Source organism: Crassostrea angulata, chromosome 8 (genome assembly GCF_025612915.1).
Source record: "Crassostrea angulata isolate pt1a10 chromosome 8, ASM2561291v2, whole genome shotgun sequence".
NCBI lineage: Eukaryota > Metazoa > Mollusca > Bivalvia > Ostreida > Ostreidae > Magallana > Magallana angulata.
Genome location: NC_069118.1, coordinates 33,508,200 through 33,523,513, shown reverse-complemented (window position 1 = coordinate 33,523,513; position 15,314 = coordinate 33,508,200). Strand labels below are relative to the sequence as shown.

General features: G+C 34.9%; 1 protein-coding gene across 1 annotated transcript; it reads left to right on the top strand.

Annotated features, from left to right (window-relative positions):
• Positions 1-11,086: 11,086 nt before the first annotated feature.
• LOC128160323 (uncharacterized) lies at positions 11,087-15,076 on the top strand. The gene is made up of 2 exons (XM_052823626.1): positions 11,087-11,181; positions 12,070-15,076. The coding sequence occupies exon 2, from the start codon at positions 12,083-12,085 to the stop codon at positions 13,745-13,747; it is 1,665 nt and encodes a 554-aa protein (XP_052679586.1). The 5' UTR covers positions 11,087-11,181; positions 12,070-12,082; the 3' UTR covers positions 13,748-15,076.
• The last annotated feature ends 238 nt before the right edge of the window (positions 15,077-15,314 follow it).

Below are 15,314 nucleotides of genomic sequence, written 5' to 3'. Positions count from 1 at the left end.
TTCATAAAAAGTTAATAAACAAAACAGATATCGAGATTAAGTATTAGACCCTAAATTCTTTCTAACAATACCACAGATGATACAATCATCATATGGAATCTGAAGAGCACCTGCATGTAAATAGAAAATTAAACAATTCGTTACCAATAAAAAAAAGGCTTCAATTAGGGAGCGTTACACTTGACATTCAATATCTCTCTTCCTCCAAGACCACACAATTCAACTTGAAGTCTGCTCTTCCAACTGAAGATAATTCTCAAAAACTGGTATGGCTCATGGTCCCTTTTTATGGTAGACATCATTAGATGAATATACCATATGTATTTCAATTTGAGTCTGTTAGACTTTATTGTATGGTGATGATATTGATTGTTAAAATGTTAAATAAACGTTGATTTTCGATGACACTCTTTGTGCTTTGACACACGTGTATTTGGATGATTGTGATTGTTATGTTGTTAATTAAACTTTAATATCCAGCGAAACACTTTATGAATAACATTGTGTTTAACAAAATAATTTTAAAAAAAAACACACATTGAAAAAAAATCTTTAAATTTTTTTTAGAGAAATGAAATGGTTTGGAACAAAAATATTATTTCAGTACATTCTTATACTACTGTGGTTTCATCAATTTTTGTTGAATACCAATTTTCGTGGATTTCGTTGTTAAGTTTATCCATGAAAATAAATGTTCATTGAAGTGCAATTTCTACTAACAGTTTGTATTGATAGCATCATTGGCAACGAATTTAAGTACATGTATCCGTGAAACTTTGTTTTTCACCTTAACCACGAAAATTGATGCCCTTGGATATCAATGAAACCACAGTATACATTGATTTAGCAGCCATGATTCCACCAAAGTTATTCTTTTTTATATCCCACGCTGTCCCAAATATTGCATTGTTCGGCTCTGAAATCGCGCACAGTCCGAGGATATGGATACCTTAGCTCCATAACAGATCCAAACTTGCGAAAAGACAGGGGGTGTTTTTGTGGTTTTGTGGATTAACGTTACTGCATGGCATCAAATTATATTGGTTCTCCTGTTTCATTGTGGTACAATGCAGGGTTGCGTTATACCTCGGCCATTTCGGCGCGACTTCGTTCAAATTAGGATTTGCTGTCCGGACAAAATTGCCTGTATAGCTTACCATAAGATTCGATAAATGCCAAAAGTAGGAGTCCTTAACCCCTGTGACGTCATTCTGGTGTCGAAATAGATAAGGAAGGTCGTCGACGTGACAGGAGCGGTCCTCGCAAGATACGGGGGAAATGTACCTGTCCAGATTTGGTTGATTGAATACACAGACCCAAACTTTATTTTCTTTCTGTAAGCGGTCAGCAAAAAAGAGCGCAGGACATGTAAAAACAGCATCCGCGAAAAGCTAAGAAATTTCTGGGCGAGTATCCAACATGGAAAAAGGTGAAGTTGCATATAGAATTTGTGTTTTCTTTGCGATAGTTGGTCGCCATTGTCCTATTATTGAGCTAAAATTAGGTAAAGCTACAGGTTGAGGAAACAGTTTGTAAATTATGTTTAAGGTGTCATAAGCGGAGGTTCCTATTATCACAGGTTTGTCGCCCAATTTCTTTTCTGTGTTAATTCGGTCGTAGAATCCCTCTCTTATCTCCAATCCATCGATGTAAACTCCATAACGCATCACCCCATGTACAAAGTTGGCGGGGGCAGGTATTACTAATATGATACTCTGCGTTGCTATTTCATCAGCAGATTTTTCTCGCAAACAGCGTAGCTTATTCTCACTTGTATCGCAGTTTAGACTTTTAAGTAAATAACCTGCTGTTTTGTTTGCAACAGTAGCGGTGTGGTCTTTCAAACCAGGAGATGACAACATAATAGCTCGATGGCAGAGAGATTAAGACCCAACTGACATCATGTGGAATACAGTTGCGTGTGCGCCTGCGCTCTCGCCACCCACAGTCACCTTACAGAATTCGTAAAATAAGATATTGTTATTGATTAATCGTGCAAAAGTCAAAATTGTCACAGTAAATCTAAAGCAACACAAAATTTCATATGTCTGAAATCTGAATTGCGAAATTGTACTGTGCAATAGCAGCTTTAAGCTTTTGCAGCAAGATAAAATTATAACAAATGTAGCTCAAAAATAAATTTCTTCAGTTAACTATTTTCGGGTTACCTTATTAGGGTTACCTCCAAAGTAGTGGATATTGTCTTGAACCCACTGCAATGCAAGTCATTGGTCGTAGAAACCGAAGTTCCCAGTTGTTTCTACTCCGGGGATTTTCAGAAACCCTAGGGCACCTTAAATAAGAAAATGATAATACATATGACGTTGCATATGATAAACTACAGTGTATGTAAAAAATATATTTTTGTTCCAACTTAAAGAATGTATTATAAATTGTCAATGTTAATGCTTCATACCACTCCCACTTTAAAATCTTGTGATATACATGTACATGCAAATTAGAAATTTGGAAATGATTGTCACTTTTAAACGGTTTGACGGGGAAATAGACAATACCTAGCCGATAGTTTAGAGTAACAACAATAATTTGAGCTGCTGAACCGAGAGTTAGTCCATTGTAGAACGGACTTCCGGCGGTGAACGCCTGGTAATATCCCCCGTGTATCCATACGAGCACGAAGTATCGATGGCTGTGCTTGGTTTGTAAACGTTTGTTGTTGGTTCCTAATGGCGTGTATATGTTTAAGGTCAAGCAGTCTTCACTCATCTGAAAGAAAACAAGTGAACTTTTTTATCGACCAATAGTCCATTCTAGGTTCCACTTTCCGTCATTCATTTGATAAAATTGATAAACTTCTTTTTTACAACCACAAAAATTAGATTTGATTATTTTTCTTCTTATCTGCTTATCTGTTTTAATGTATATGTTTTCTGTTTGTTCTTGTTCTAAGTATGGGCAGCGGAAAGGGCAAAAAATACATTTTTACAAAATCAACGATAAACTAAATTCAGCAATCTAAAATAATATTATCAATGACCATAAATGCAAAACCAACAGTCTTCTTTGCAAAATAAATGTACATAAAAATCAACCAAAGGTATTTAAATACAAATCAAACACAAAAAGTAAAACCAACAGACATAAATGTAAAACGAACATACATCAACATGAAACAAGCGGACGCACAAATAAACGCCAGGTGGCGTTTTTTGGGAAGCAATATACGTCATCGATTATTGGAATCCGGGATGGTTCGCACCTATTCTGTTTCGCCCTGAGATGTTTCCCACGTCAATGTTTCGCACCTGCCTCGGAGCAAAACATCTGACTGTAATATAATGTAATGTAATGGAGTGTTGATGTAATTAGAAATGTACATGTATATATAGTTAGCATAGATCTATTTTGGGGACCATTTAATTACATAAATTACCGGTATCTGCTTGAACTTTACATTACCCAACTGCATCCACTATTTAACTACGATTTTTACCAGTTTTATTCTTATAGCAAAGGTGGGGTTAAATATTATTTCCATTCCCATTTATTTATTATGATTTATTTAAAATTATAAATAATATTTTAATGACCTGTTTATACTCGTACATTTGTTTCAAATTTCATATTCGGATGAAAACATATGTATAATCAATTATTTTACAGTCTTATATAAAAAAAAAAGTCATTTATTTGTTACCCATAAACATGATGATATACAAATATCTGAAAAAAACATTTTTAAAATGCTACAAGACATATGTACATTGTGAATTAAAATCAAGTGCATGTATCAGAATACTTCAAGCTTATCGACACATAGGCTTCGGAACCAGGGGGGGGAGGCTTTTTGCAAAGTTAGACCTAACCATTAGGCACATAGCAGAATAGACGGTTCAGCCCCCCCCCCCCCCCCCACACTTTTTCTCGCAGGAAATATAATTGTTCCTTAATGTACCTTGAACGATTGAGAAGTTGGAGTCTTAGGCATACTAGCCCACCCCCCACCCCCCACCACGGATTAAGATTTTCATGATTTGGGGGAAAATAATTTTTAATGTAGGTTAGATTTTTTCTTTTGGAAGTATAGGTTTACTCCCCCCACCCTTACCCCCCCCCCCCTCCCCCACGGATTAGGATTTTTATGATTTTGGGAATTAGTTTTTTCTCTCTCAATATTTCTGAGGATCAGTCCCCCTCCCCCCCCCCCCCCCACTTTCAATTTGCTTCCGACGCCAGTGCGACATGAATACTGCCATGCCTTAAATTTTCTTCAAACTACTTGTACAGACAATGCATAAGACTGTAGGAAAATAAATCAAACTTCGTTATAGAAAACATTGTATGCATTAATTAATGCATATTTGGTGATAACAATTTAAACAAAATGTTTATTTTATGACTTTCCGTTTCCGTCAGGCTATGGCACATCTATATAGATATTTATAGCAAACCAAATTTTCACGCCTCTATTCACGTACAATTTGTCAGTCATTTGTTGCATTTCGTATCACTTTAATTTTACTGGGTGGAAGTAATGCAAAATTTACAACTTGACATCTTTGTAAATTTTGTATTTACTGCCATCCGGTAAATAAACAATTTATAGAATAAAAAAAAGTCGGATAGAAATAAAAATTTTAACGAGTTTGACTTTTTCCATAAGAATAAGACTGGCAATAGGCGTAGTTTAAAAAATGGATACAGGGGAGGGGGGGGGGGTAATGTAAAGTTCAAGCTGATAATTTATGTAATTAAATGATCCCCAAAACAGAGCTATGCTAACAATATAATATTTTACATTTGTAATTAACATTCCCAAATTTTTCATCATAAAAATACAGGTAATTCTCAAGTGAATGACAGGCTATAAATGTTATAACAACACAGTTCACACCTCTTGTTCTGGACCATAAAAAACGACATGGCTTAATAAAATTAGTAAATAAAAATCCTAATCAAGCAAGAACGCTCTCTTAATTGGCGGTGCATGCATAAAGACAAGCACTGTTTCAATAGGTTTTTAAAAAAAAACCACATTTCAATTCTTGTATAGGTAATAATTAATTTCAGAGGAATGATAATACGAGAAAAATATCTAAATACAGTGAGATGTTTCGCTCCGAGGCAGGTGCGAAACATCTCAGGGCGAAACAGAATAGGTGCGAACCATCCCGGATTCCAATAATCGATGACGTATATTGCTTCCCAAAAAACGCCACCTGGCGTTTATTTGTGCGTCCGCTTGTTTCATGTTGATGTATGTTCGTTTTACATTTATGTCTGTTGGTTTTACTTTTTGTGTTTGATTTGTATTTAAATACCTTTGGTTGATTTTTATGTACATTTATTTTGCAAAGAAGACTGTTGGTTTTGCATTTATGGTCATTGATAATATTATTTTAGATTGTTGAATTTAGTTTATCGTTGATTTTGTAAAAATGTATTTTTTGCCCTTTCCGCTGCCCATATCTAAGTTCTACATGTATTTTAGCTGATTAACACAATTCAGCACATAAATAAAATGCATGTAGAAATTATAGCAATGTAGAAAATATTGAAACCCTATATATCTCATCCCGGTCCACTCGATACTACAGTGTTACATTGTATATATAGAACAATCCATACTAAAAAAAATTGAAGATTTTAACCACCTTATGTAATTGATAGATAGATTCTCAATTTTGAGCGATCAAATTTCCCGGCCATTTACATCTGTTTATTCTGAGGCTGCAAGACATATACACAGGTGGCCAGTTTTCACACCTTGCCGCGGTCACCCTGTCATGTGTATAGTCAGAGCGCCATCTGTCAGTTCTGTGGATTTTCTTGATCCCAGGCATACAAAAGATTTTTTTCTGCTTGCTTTTAAGCGTGGAGATTAAATATCTAAGGTGGCAGGGGATAGTTTCGAAGGAAAGACCCGGTCAAAATTTTGAATTTTAAAATAAAGGGAGAACCTGGGGTTTGGCTGGTTATTTGAGGGGTATAAATTGCTAGAATATTTATTGCATTCATTTTGTGGATAGAGGAGCTCATGTCAATTTCTTGGATATATGACAATTTAATACTGGTAGCACTTTTCATCAGATATGGAATGAAAATGCGAAACTGTGGACAAAATTTTCACTTTCGGTTTTGTGCTTGAAAAGTAGGGTGGGTTCAGAACACGAAATGTCACTCGAAAAGAAGGTGATTGACCCCCCGTCAATTGGTGATTATTTGCATGGGTATACATTAAGCTACCAATCCTATGGTAGTTTATGGCAGTTGCTCGGGACTGGAGCGTGGTTCTGGACCCGTGAACATGTGAAAAAGGGCAATTTTTCAGAAAATTTTGAGACCGTCCCTGGCTATTCTTTCTAGTGCTATGCTATATGTAAGTTGTACTTGTTTTTTTTCTAAAATGTTTAAAAATTCTAAAGAGTCGGGACCATGTGTTCCCTGCATGCAAAACAATTTTAGCAAATTTAAAAATCCACTGAAAAATTAAATCTCATATATGAGCACTATCTGCCTCATATTTCCTCGGCCACAAAAACTATCCCCTGCCACCTAAGCGTTCATATATTAAGGAAAATCAGTTAAATTGGTCATATTACCGCATACTAGTGCATGAATAAAGTATTTGTATGAGAGAGAGAGAGAGAGAGAGAGAGAGAGAGAGAGAGAGAGAGAAATTTACAATCAAATCGCTGTTACAATCGGCGGTTGTGATGCTGTAATAGGACTTTATCGTGCTTATGCCTTTCTTCATTGACACCTCAAAATACCTTTTAGTAGATCATGAGAGAGAGAGAGAGAGAGAGAGAGAGAGAGAGAGAGAGAGAGAGAGAGAGAGAATTATTTTGTTGTTCTTTATAGTCTAAGAAAAGTTTACACTCGAAATCTGTGTTTGAAATGGCGGTTGTGATTCTGTAATAGAACTTTATCGTGCTAATGCCGTTTTGCCATTTTGACTCGAGGACTAGATAATACATGTATATACGAGCAAGAGAGAGAGAGAGAGAGAGAGAGAGAGAGAGAGAGAGAGAGAGAGAGAGAGAGAGAGACAGAGAGAGACAGAGAGAGACAGAGAGAGAGAGGAAGGAATACTACATATAGTAATAAATATTATATATCCAACTTTATTTGAATCAATTACACACGCAACAACTAAAATGGCGAATATGAAAATCATTCTAATTAATACGTTATTTATATTGTTGTCAATAAAAATAATACTTTAAATAAATATTCTCAAGATCACGCAACCTGTATACGGATATTACGTAGTCGTAATGTCATACACAAGGTGGCAGACTGACAATTTACAAGGTTAAATTGCGACATCTGCTGAAAGTATGTATACTATACACAGATACTGCCTCGCTAATCTTTCTATGAAGTAAAACATTAACGACATTTTTAAGTCCTGACCGGGTATCTTCTCTATTTTGAAAAAAAAATTATCATGTTAAGAAGTATATGGTATTTCATTGTTGAAAAAAAAATTGTCCACTGCATTTAGAAATTAAAATTTTTATGAAGTCTGCCTTTAGTTTAGTTACCATTTTTTGACCGGCTTCCTACTATTAAGTCTAAAATGTGATCTGTGAGCTTCCGAAGTTCAAAAGAAGCTAAATATCAAGTAAATAAAAAGAATATATAATTATGATAAATTGCGTTAAATCTAAAATATGTGTTATTTAATAATTAAAAGACAATGTTTTGGGCCTTACAATATTCTCAGTAATTATCAGCAATTCTCAGTACCAACAGTAAATATCAGTAATTATCAGAACTCGCAGTAAAAGCATCAGTAAATATCAGAACCATCAGCAATTATCAGTAACAACAGTAAAATTATCAGTAAATATCAGCAATTCTCAGCAATAACAGTAAAATGTCAGTAAATATCAGAAATTATCAGCAAAACTTTTTAGAGCCAGTAGTGAAAGATCCTAACTATGATGTTTGGGTCAGGTCATTGGAAAATCTTAATGACGCGTTGGAGAAGGTCAGTACAAACGTTGTTGAAATGTAATACTTTAACACATTTCACTCTTACGCCTTCACGTCATGCAATCACAATGTCAAGCTTTCATACAAGATACTATCACACTGTGACGCCTTCATAAAATATGCAATAACACAGTCACGCCTTCATACAATATGCCCTTACACAGTCACATCTTAAACATGGTACAACATATCATTTCATGCCTTTATATAACATGCCATAACACTGTCACGTTTTCATATAACAGGCCATTACACAGTCAAATCTTCACACAAAATGCCATTACGGTGTCATACCTTCATACAACATGCCATCACACTGTCATATCTTCATACAACATGCAATCACTCTATCACTCTTAATTTCATACAATATGTAATCACACTATTTCATATTTATACAACATGCCATCACACTGTCACGCCTTCACGCAGCATACAATCATACTGTCGCACCCTCATTCAATATTCCGTTACAGACACATCTTTAGACAACATGTCATCACACTATCACTATCTTCCTACAGCAGGCCATTACAAAGCCACGCCTTCATGCAACATGCCATCGCACTGTCACGTCTTCATACAACATGTCATTGCACTGTCACGTCTTCATACAACATGTCATTGTACTGTAACGTCTTCATACAACATGCCATCGCACTGTCACGTCTTTATACAACATGCCATCGCACTGTCACGTCTTTATACAACTTGTCATTGCACTGTCACGCCTTCATACAACATACCAGTACAAAGGCACGCTTTCATGCAAAATGCCATTATATATACAATGTCACGTCCTCCCACATCAGGCCATCACACTGTCACATCTTCACACGACAGGACATCACACTGTAACATCTTCACACGACAGGACATCAGCCTTCATACAACATGTCATTGCACTGTCACTCTTTCAACCAGCATATCATCATACTGTCACGCCTTCATACAACATGCCTTGATACTGTCACATCTTCATACAACATGACAAAACACTGTCACACCTTCACACAACATGGCATCACAATGTCACGCCTTCATACAACATTTCAAAACATAATGTCACACCATCATACCAACACACTATCACACTGGTATATCTTTTATTACACAAGCACTACTGCATTGACACAACTTTACGCAATACTCTTTTGTGCTCAAGCTTCCATGAAACTCGATATTTCACAGTTTCACCTTTACAAAAAAACTAATACAATGTCACATCTTCAAACCGCATGTCATTGCTATGTAACACTATCACTTATATTTACAACATTATTAATAAACTCGTCGGACATGTACTATTTTCTACTACATTTTACACTTTTTTAAAACATAAACTCGTATATCAGCTTATTAAAGAAATATTGAAACAAGACGTTAAAGCAAATAGAGATTAAAAATTGCATTGCATGGGGCAATGTTAACCGAAGGTGCAGAGCTGGTCCGTGTTTGTAATGCGACTACAATGTTTGATGTAGTGAGGCTAGTAATTGTACCAGAATTTCCCATAAATTTACAGAGCTTAGGCTCAGTTATATTCACGGTCTATTTGTGGTGATGTAATGCAAATAAATAACATTTTTTTTATCGTATATCATTTTCTTTTAAAAAGGTATTGTCTTTATATACATTATTCTGGAGAGAGTGTTTTTTTATTGAATTTAGAAGTACATTTATGTAACAAGTCAATACCATTTAATTAACAAAATGGTTTTCGGCTCTAAAATTAAAGATTCAGTCGTCAGAAAAACAAGAGATGAAAAAATTCTTTGGAAATTATTCATGTTCAATTGTGTGATACAATGAATGACGTCATAAATTAATAGATGAATATTACACAAGTGAAAATGAGATGAAACATAATTTTAGTGCTCATCTTTTTTTAAAATAAATTTTCTCATACAGAGTACGGTTTAAATTATTTCATAAAAAGATAAAAGGAACTTTTGTTAATATTTCATCAGATGAAACATTATTTTAGCGCTCATTTTAAATTAAAATATTTTCATACATAGTCCGGTTTAAATTACTTCATAAAAAGATAAATGGAATTTTTGTTGATATTTTAATATCTTTTTTGTATAATAAGTAGTTACTTTCGTTTCATATGTGCAAATGAAAATAAACACTCAGAAATTGACATTCGAGAAATCGATTTTGACATTATTAAATATCTACCTTTAAAAAATAAAGAGATCAAACCTTTCTGCTTTTCCATAAGGTATTTCCAGATATGACTGACCTTCAGCAGATAATATTCCTCGTACCCGACCATATTCAGTATTCCGAATAACTTCATTTACTCCAGAAATAAGCAGCGCATTCAACAAGAACATGGCTGTACATTGGAGGTTCATGGACTCTCGTGTGCTTTTATTCTGTCCTCCATGAAACTTGTGCATAATTTCATTGGCCGTTGGTGTTAATCAAAGTATTCTTTTTATTTTGGCATGACATTAGATCTATTTAAAATCAATAAGTTACTCAAAATAACAACAGTTCATCAAACTTTTTTTTGTTATTATGTTGCTGTTTTTAATTGTTGTTTTTTTTCGACGTGTTTGGTTGATATGCAGTTGAAAAGATGCATTTCAGATTTAAAGATAAATAGAAATTGCAGTAATAGGCAATGAATTGCCTATTTCTTGTTTTATTATTTACAGATGCATGCATGTATTGGTAGTGGATACATGGTACGTGCATTAATTGATCAAAAAATGTGAAGGATCTTTGATCTTCAATTATAAAAGTAACATAAGTTTAGATTGTTTAAAAGTAGATATCAGGTGTCTAACTGGCAATTTCTATGTTACATGAACATGACAAAGGAAATGAAATGAGTAACAAATCTCGGCATTTTGTCCATTTTTGACAAATGAAATATATGTACAATTCCTACAGTCTCCTCAAAAACGACATTAAACAAGCTTTTGACCTCCCCTTTAAAATGATGTCAAATTATATGTATATGTATCGGATATTACTTTTCCCATATGTTTATTTACTAGATCTCAATCTAATTAATTAGACTTTATCTTGACCTTCAGTTCAAGATCCAGTAAATGATTCCAGTCAGGCAACACCGATAGCAATGAACGGGGAGTAACTCGCGTATTTTTTTTCCTGATCAGGTGGTCACAATATAGGAACAGCCATGTTTGGGGCACGCATACCAGGCAGTTAAAGACTTTGTAATTTCTTTTTAACAAGGTTTGTATATTCTAATCTCTAACTGCATATTCACTCAACTAACATTAAGTTGCTATAGCTATGGTTATGAAAACATTTAATTCTAATTAGATCTAGATCTACATTATGAAAAGAAATTTTAAAACTTACTTTCGATTTGAATCTAATGTTCTGTATATATTTAACGCAATACACAATAGGTAATCAAACGCAACCATATCAGCTTGAGGTATTTTATGACGGTTTAAAAAGTTTAGAAAACAGTCCCATGATTTTGTAACAATATCCGGTGTAGGCTGTACAAACTTGAACGGGGGTGGGGGTGGGGGGGTAGTTTCAGTCATTTAGGTGAATTTTATAAAGAAATTTAAATTCCATAGGCCTTGGAACCGGGGGGGGGGGGGGGCTTAGCCCCCCCCCCCTTTTTTTGCAAAGTTAGACCTAACCATTAGCCAAATAGCACCATAGAGGGTTAAGCCCCCCCCCCCCCCCACTTTTTCTCGCAGCAAAGATTTTACCTTGAAAGAGTGAGAAGTTTGAGTCATATGCATGCTAGCTCCCCCCCCCCCCCAACGGATTAGTAATTCCATGATATGGGGGGGGGTTGGTAGGTAATAATTTTTGTTTGAAAGTTTAGGTATAACCCCCCTCCCCCCCCCCCCACCCCGGATTAGGATTTTTATGATTTTGGGAATTAGTTTTTTTTTCTCAATATTTCTGAGAATTAGTCTAGCCCCCCCCCCCTTTCAATTTGCTTCCGACGCCAGTGAATTCAAATAATGTTTCATGAAAAATCCAATCTTCACTGTCTGACTATAATTATAAATATTAAAAAAAACCTTAAAAACCTATTATTTTTTATTTAAAATAAAAAATATAGGGATTAAAATTGTCTCAAATTATTTTTAGAGATTGAACAACTATGGATCCTCATTCTAGTGCCCAGGATGTACACCGATGTGACCTTTGTGAGACTGCCATAGTACACAGCTACTGTGACGTTTGTCATGTCAACCTCTGCAAGCCCTGCATTGGAGATCACATCTCAGATGGATATGACAAACATAAAATAGTTCCTTTTAAGGAACGAAGATCAACCCTCATCTATCCTAAATGTGGAACACACCCACACAAAAATTGTGAATTTCAGTGCAAGGATTGCAACAACATTTTTGTATGTTCTTCCTGCATGGCATCTAAACAACATGGAAGACATAAATTTGTAGAAGTTGCAGAAATTTTCAAGACAAAGAAAGATGATATTAAAAAAGATGCAAAAGAGTTAGAAAATCATATTTTCCCTACGTATGAAGAAATTGAACGTGACTTGGAAAATCAGCTTGCCAACCTAGATGGAGGATATGAGAAAATTACAACAACAATGTCCAAACAAGGAGAGCAATGGCACAGAGAAATCGACATTGTCATCCACAAAATGAAAACCGAAATAGGCGAGATAAAAGTGAAACATAAAGACATTCTTCAGAAACATTTGGATGAAATCAAACAGATACAGTCCCTAATAAAACAAACTTTACAAGCCATTAGGAAAATTGAGAAATCCACAGAAGTATCTTCAACCATTGAATACAGCTCTAAGACTAGAGAGTTCAGCAAGCTTCCACCCAAGGTTCAGGTATCACTGCCAACATTCATTCCAAAACCAATAGACCATGAGAAGCTGTATAGTTTGTTTGGACAGATTTCCCCGTTATCTACCGCTACAGAAGAAAATGTCTTGTCACTTAACCAACCTACCACTTCAGTTAGAGAACTACTGAATGAACCCGAGCTTGTTACCACAATACACACTGGGCATAAAAAACTACGTAATGTAACATATCTGAATGGAGACAAGATGTGGACGAGTGGACAGACCAATGATATCAAATGCTTCGACATTAAAGGTTCACTCCTCCAGACAATCCAGAAACAATCAGGTACATGCCCTAATGATATAGCTGTAGACAGTGATGGTGATCTACTGTATGCTAATGGGGCAATAAGGACAGTAAATAAAGTAAAGAATGGACAGATAGAAGAGTTGATCAGATTACAGGGATGGAAGCCTAGTCAGCTGTGTGTCACCTCTACTGGTGATCTCCTGGTTACTATGTTCAGTGATGATGAAACTCAATCCAAAGTTGTCCGTTACTCGGGATCCACTGAGAAACAAACAATTCAATTTGATGATGAAGGTAAACCTCTGTACTCAGGGAATTTTAATAGTAAATACATCACAGAGAACAGAAACCATGACATCTGTGTAGCTGACAGTAAGGCTGGTACAGTAGTGGTGGTTAATCAGGACGGCAAACTCAGATGGAGATACACCGGTCATCCCTCAGTTACCAAGAACAAACCATTTAAACCCTATGGTATCACAACAGACAGCCAGAGTCGTATCCTGACAGCAGACAGTGACAACCATTGTATCCACATTCTGGATCAGAATGGACAGTTTCTCCGTTACATTGATAACTGTGATCTGAAGGATCCTCTTGGTTTATGTGTGGACAATAATGACAATCTGTTTGTGTGCGAGTATTTCAAAGGCAATGCAAAGAAAATCAAATATCTACAGTAGATATCATCAATTGTAAAAATGTGATGCAAATCAAACAAAAGTGGCCTTTTTCTGTGTCTATTGAATTTTGAATTTACATCCTTTGAACACCGATGTATTTATAAATATCGAGTCAATACTAGGCAAAATGTGAATCAAGGGTACTATTAGGACAGAGTATATAAAAAATGAAACAATTTCTTGATAAACTATATGAAACCATGGGAAAAGTAATTCCAATACCTATTAATACATGTTTTCAATTTGTGATGTGGGACACCTTCACATAGTGACGTATTTCCGATAAATAATTTTAAAAATGTTTTCTTTCCCATTGCTGTTACCAAACAGCGTGGCGCAATGGGTTAGTGCATTAGCAATGAATCTATAAGTCATGAGTTTGAATCCCGCCATGGCTTTTATCTTATTTACCTTTCGAAAAAATTTTACCACATATTTTTAGTCGAATATTTTCTTAAGTATTTTGGCTGGGTTTTTTTCTTCAACGAAAGGTAATAATTTTGCGTAGACCATTTGTATAGAAGAATTAATTATTAAAGAAATTTATATCTTCAATAGGCATATCTATTATGCAATTTACTTTAACAAATATTTTATTAAACAAATAAGTACATAATAGTATTGGACATCAGACTATGCTTATTTTAGTCCTCTATTATGCAATCTGGTTTTTAAGTCTCGAGTTTGAATGGGAAAATAGTCTTTTAAATATGTTTCTAAGATTAATATGATTTTGAAGTTTGTAGATGAACATCTCCCTAAATTAATTATTTCCGATTCAAATAACAATAACGCGTTACCGGGTTATGTAAATTTTTACTTTAATGATCGCTAAATTCATAAACCTCATGAATCATGAAAGACAGCTTTTTATTATTTATAATTACATCTTTCTTTTCACAAGTTAATAAGTCTGAAATCGTCATGAATATTTCGCGCAGTCTGTGATTTTTCTTATGTCCTGTAGGTTTTGACCAATCGATAAACGGGGCGTGTAGATTTCAGTCCAGTCAGTTTCTTGTCAGTTTCAGTCGCTGTAGGTATTGACCAATCAATAAACAGGGCGTGTAGATTTCAGTCTGGCTGTTTGTATAGAGCTACAGTGTATGAATTAACTAATAGTTATCGTAAGAAATAGAGGGAATCATACTTGGTAGATGTAAATATTGGGATGGACGTCCATCATGCATGTAATCTCAATATAAAGATGCCCCATGATAGATGTTTTTTATCTCTTTCTCTGATATTGGTAACACTTTTACATACATTTCGTTTACATTATACAAACATCAACCACAGTCATAGTTTAATAAACGTGTGCAAATATTATATGTAGTTGATGTCATTTTTACACGCCCAATACATAAATAGTGATCAATCCTGTTATTCTTTAATGCCAATATAAATAAATAAATAAATTAACTAATTAATGAATATTTTGAAGTTGATATGTTCTGCTGTTATGATTACCTTGATGCGCTTTCCCGCAACAAATTATGTTAAGTTGGAGGGGGGGGGGGGTGAAGCTTTTACAGTAAGCAATGCCATTTACCGGAAATTATCATTT

Coding starts and splice junctions, on each gene's coding strand:
- LOC128160323 (XM_052823626.1), top strand. CDS start 12,083: ATGGATCCTCATTCTAGTGCCCAGGATGTACACCGATGTGACCTTTGT.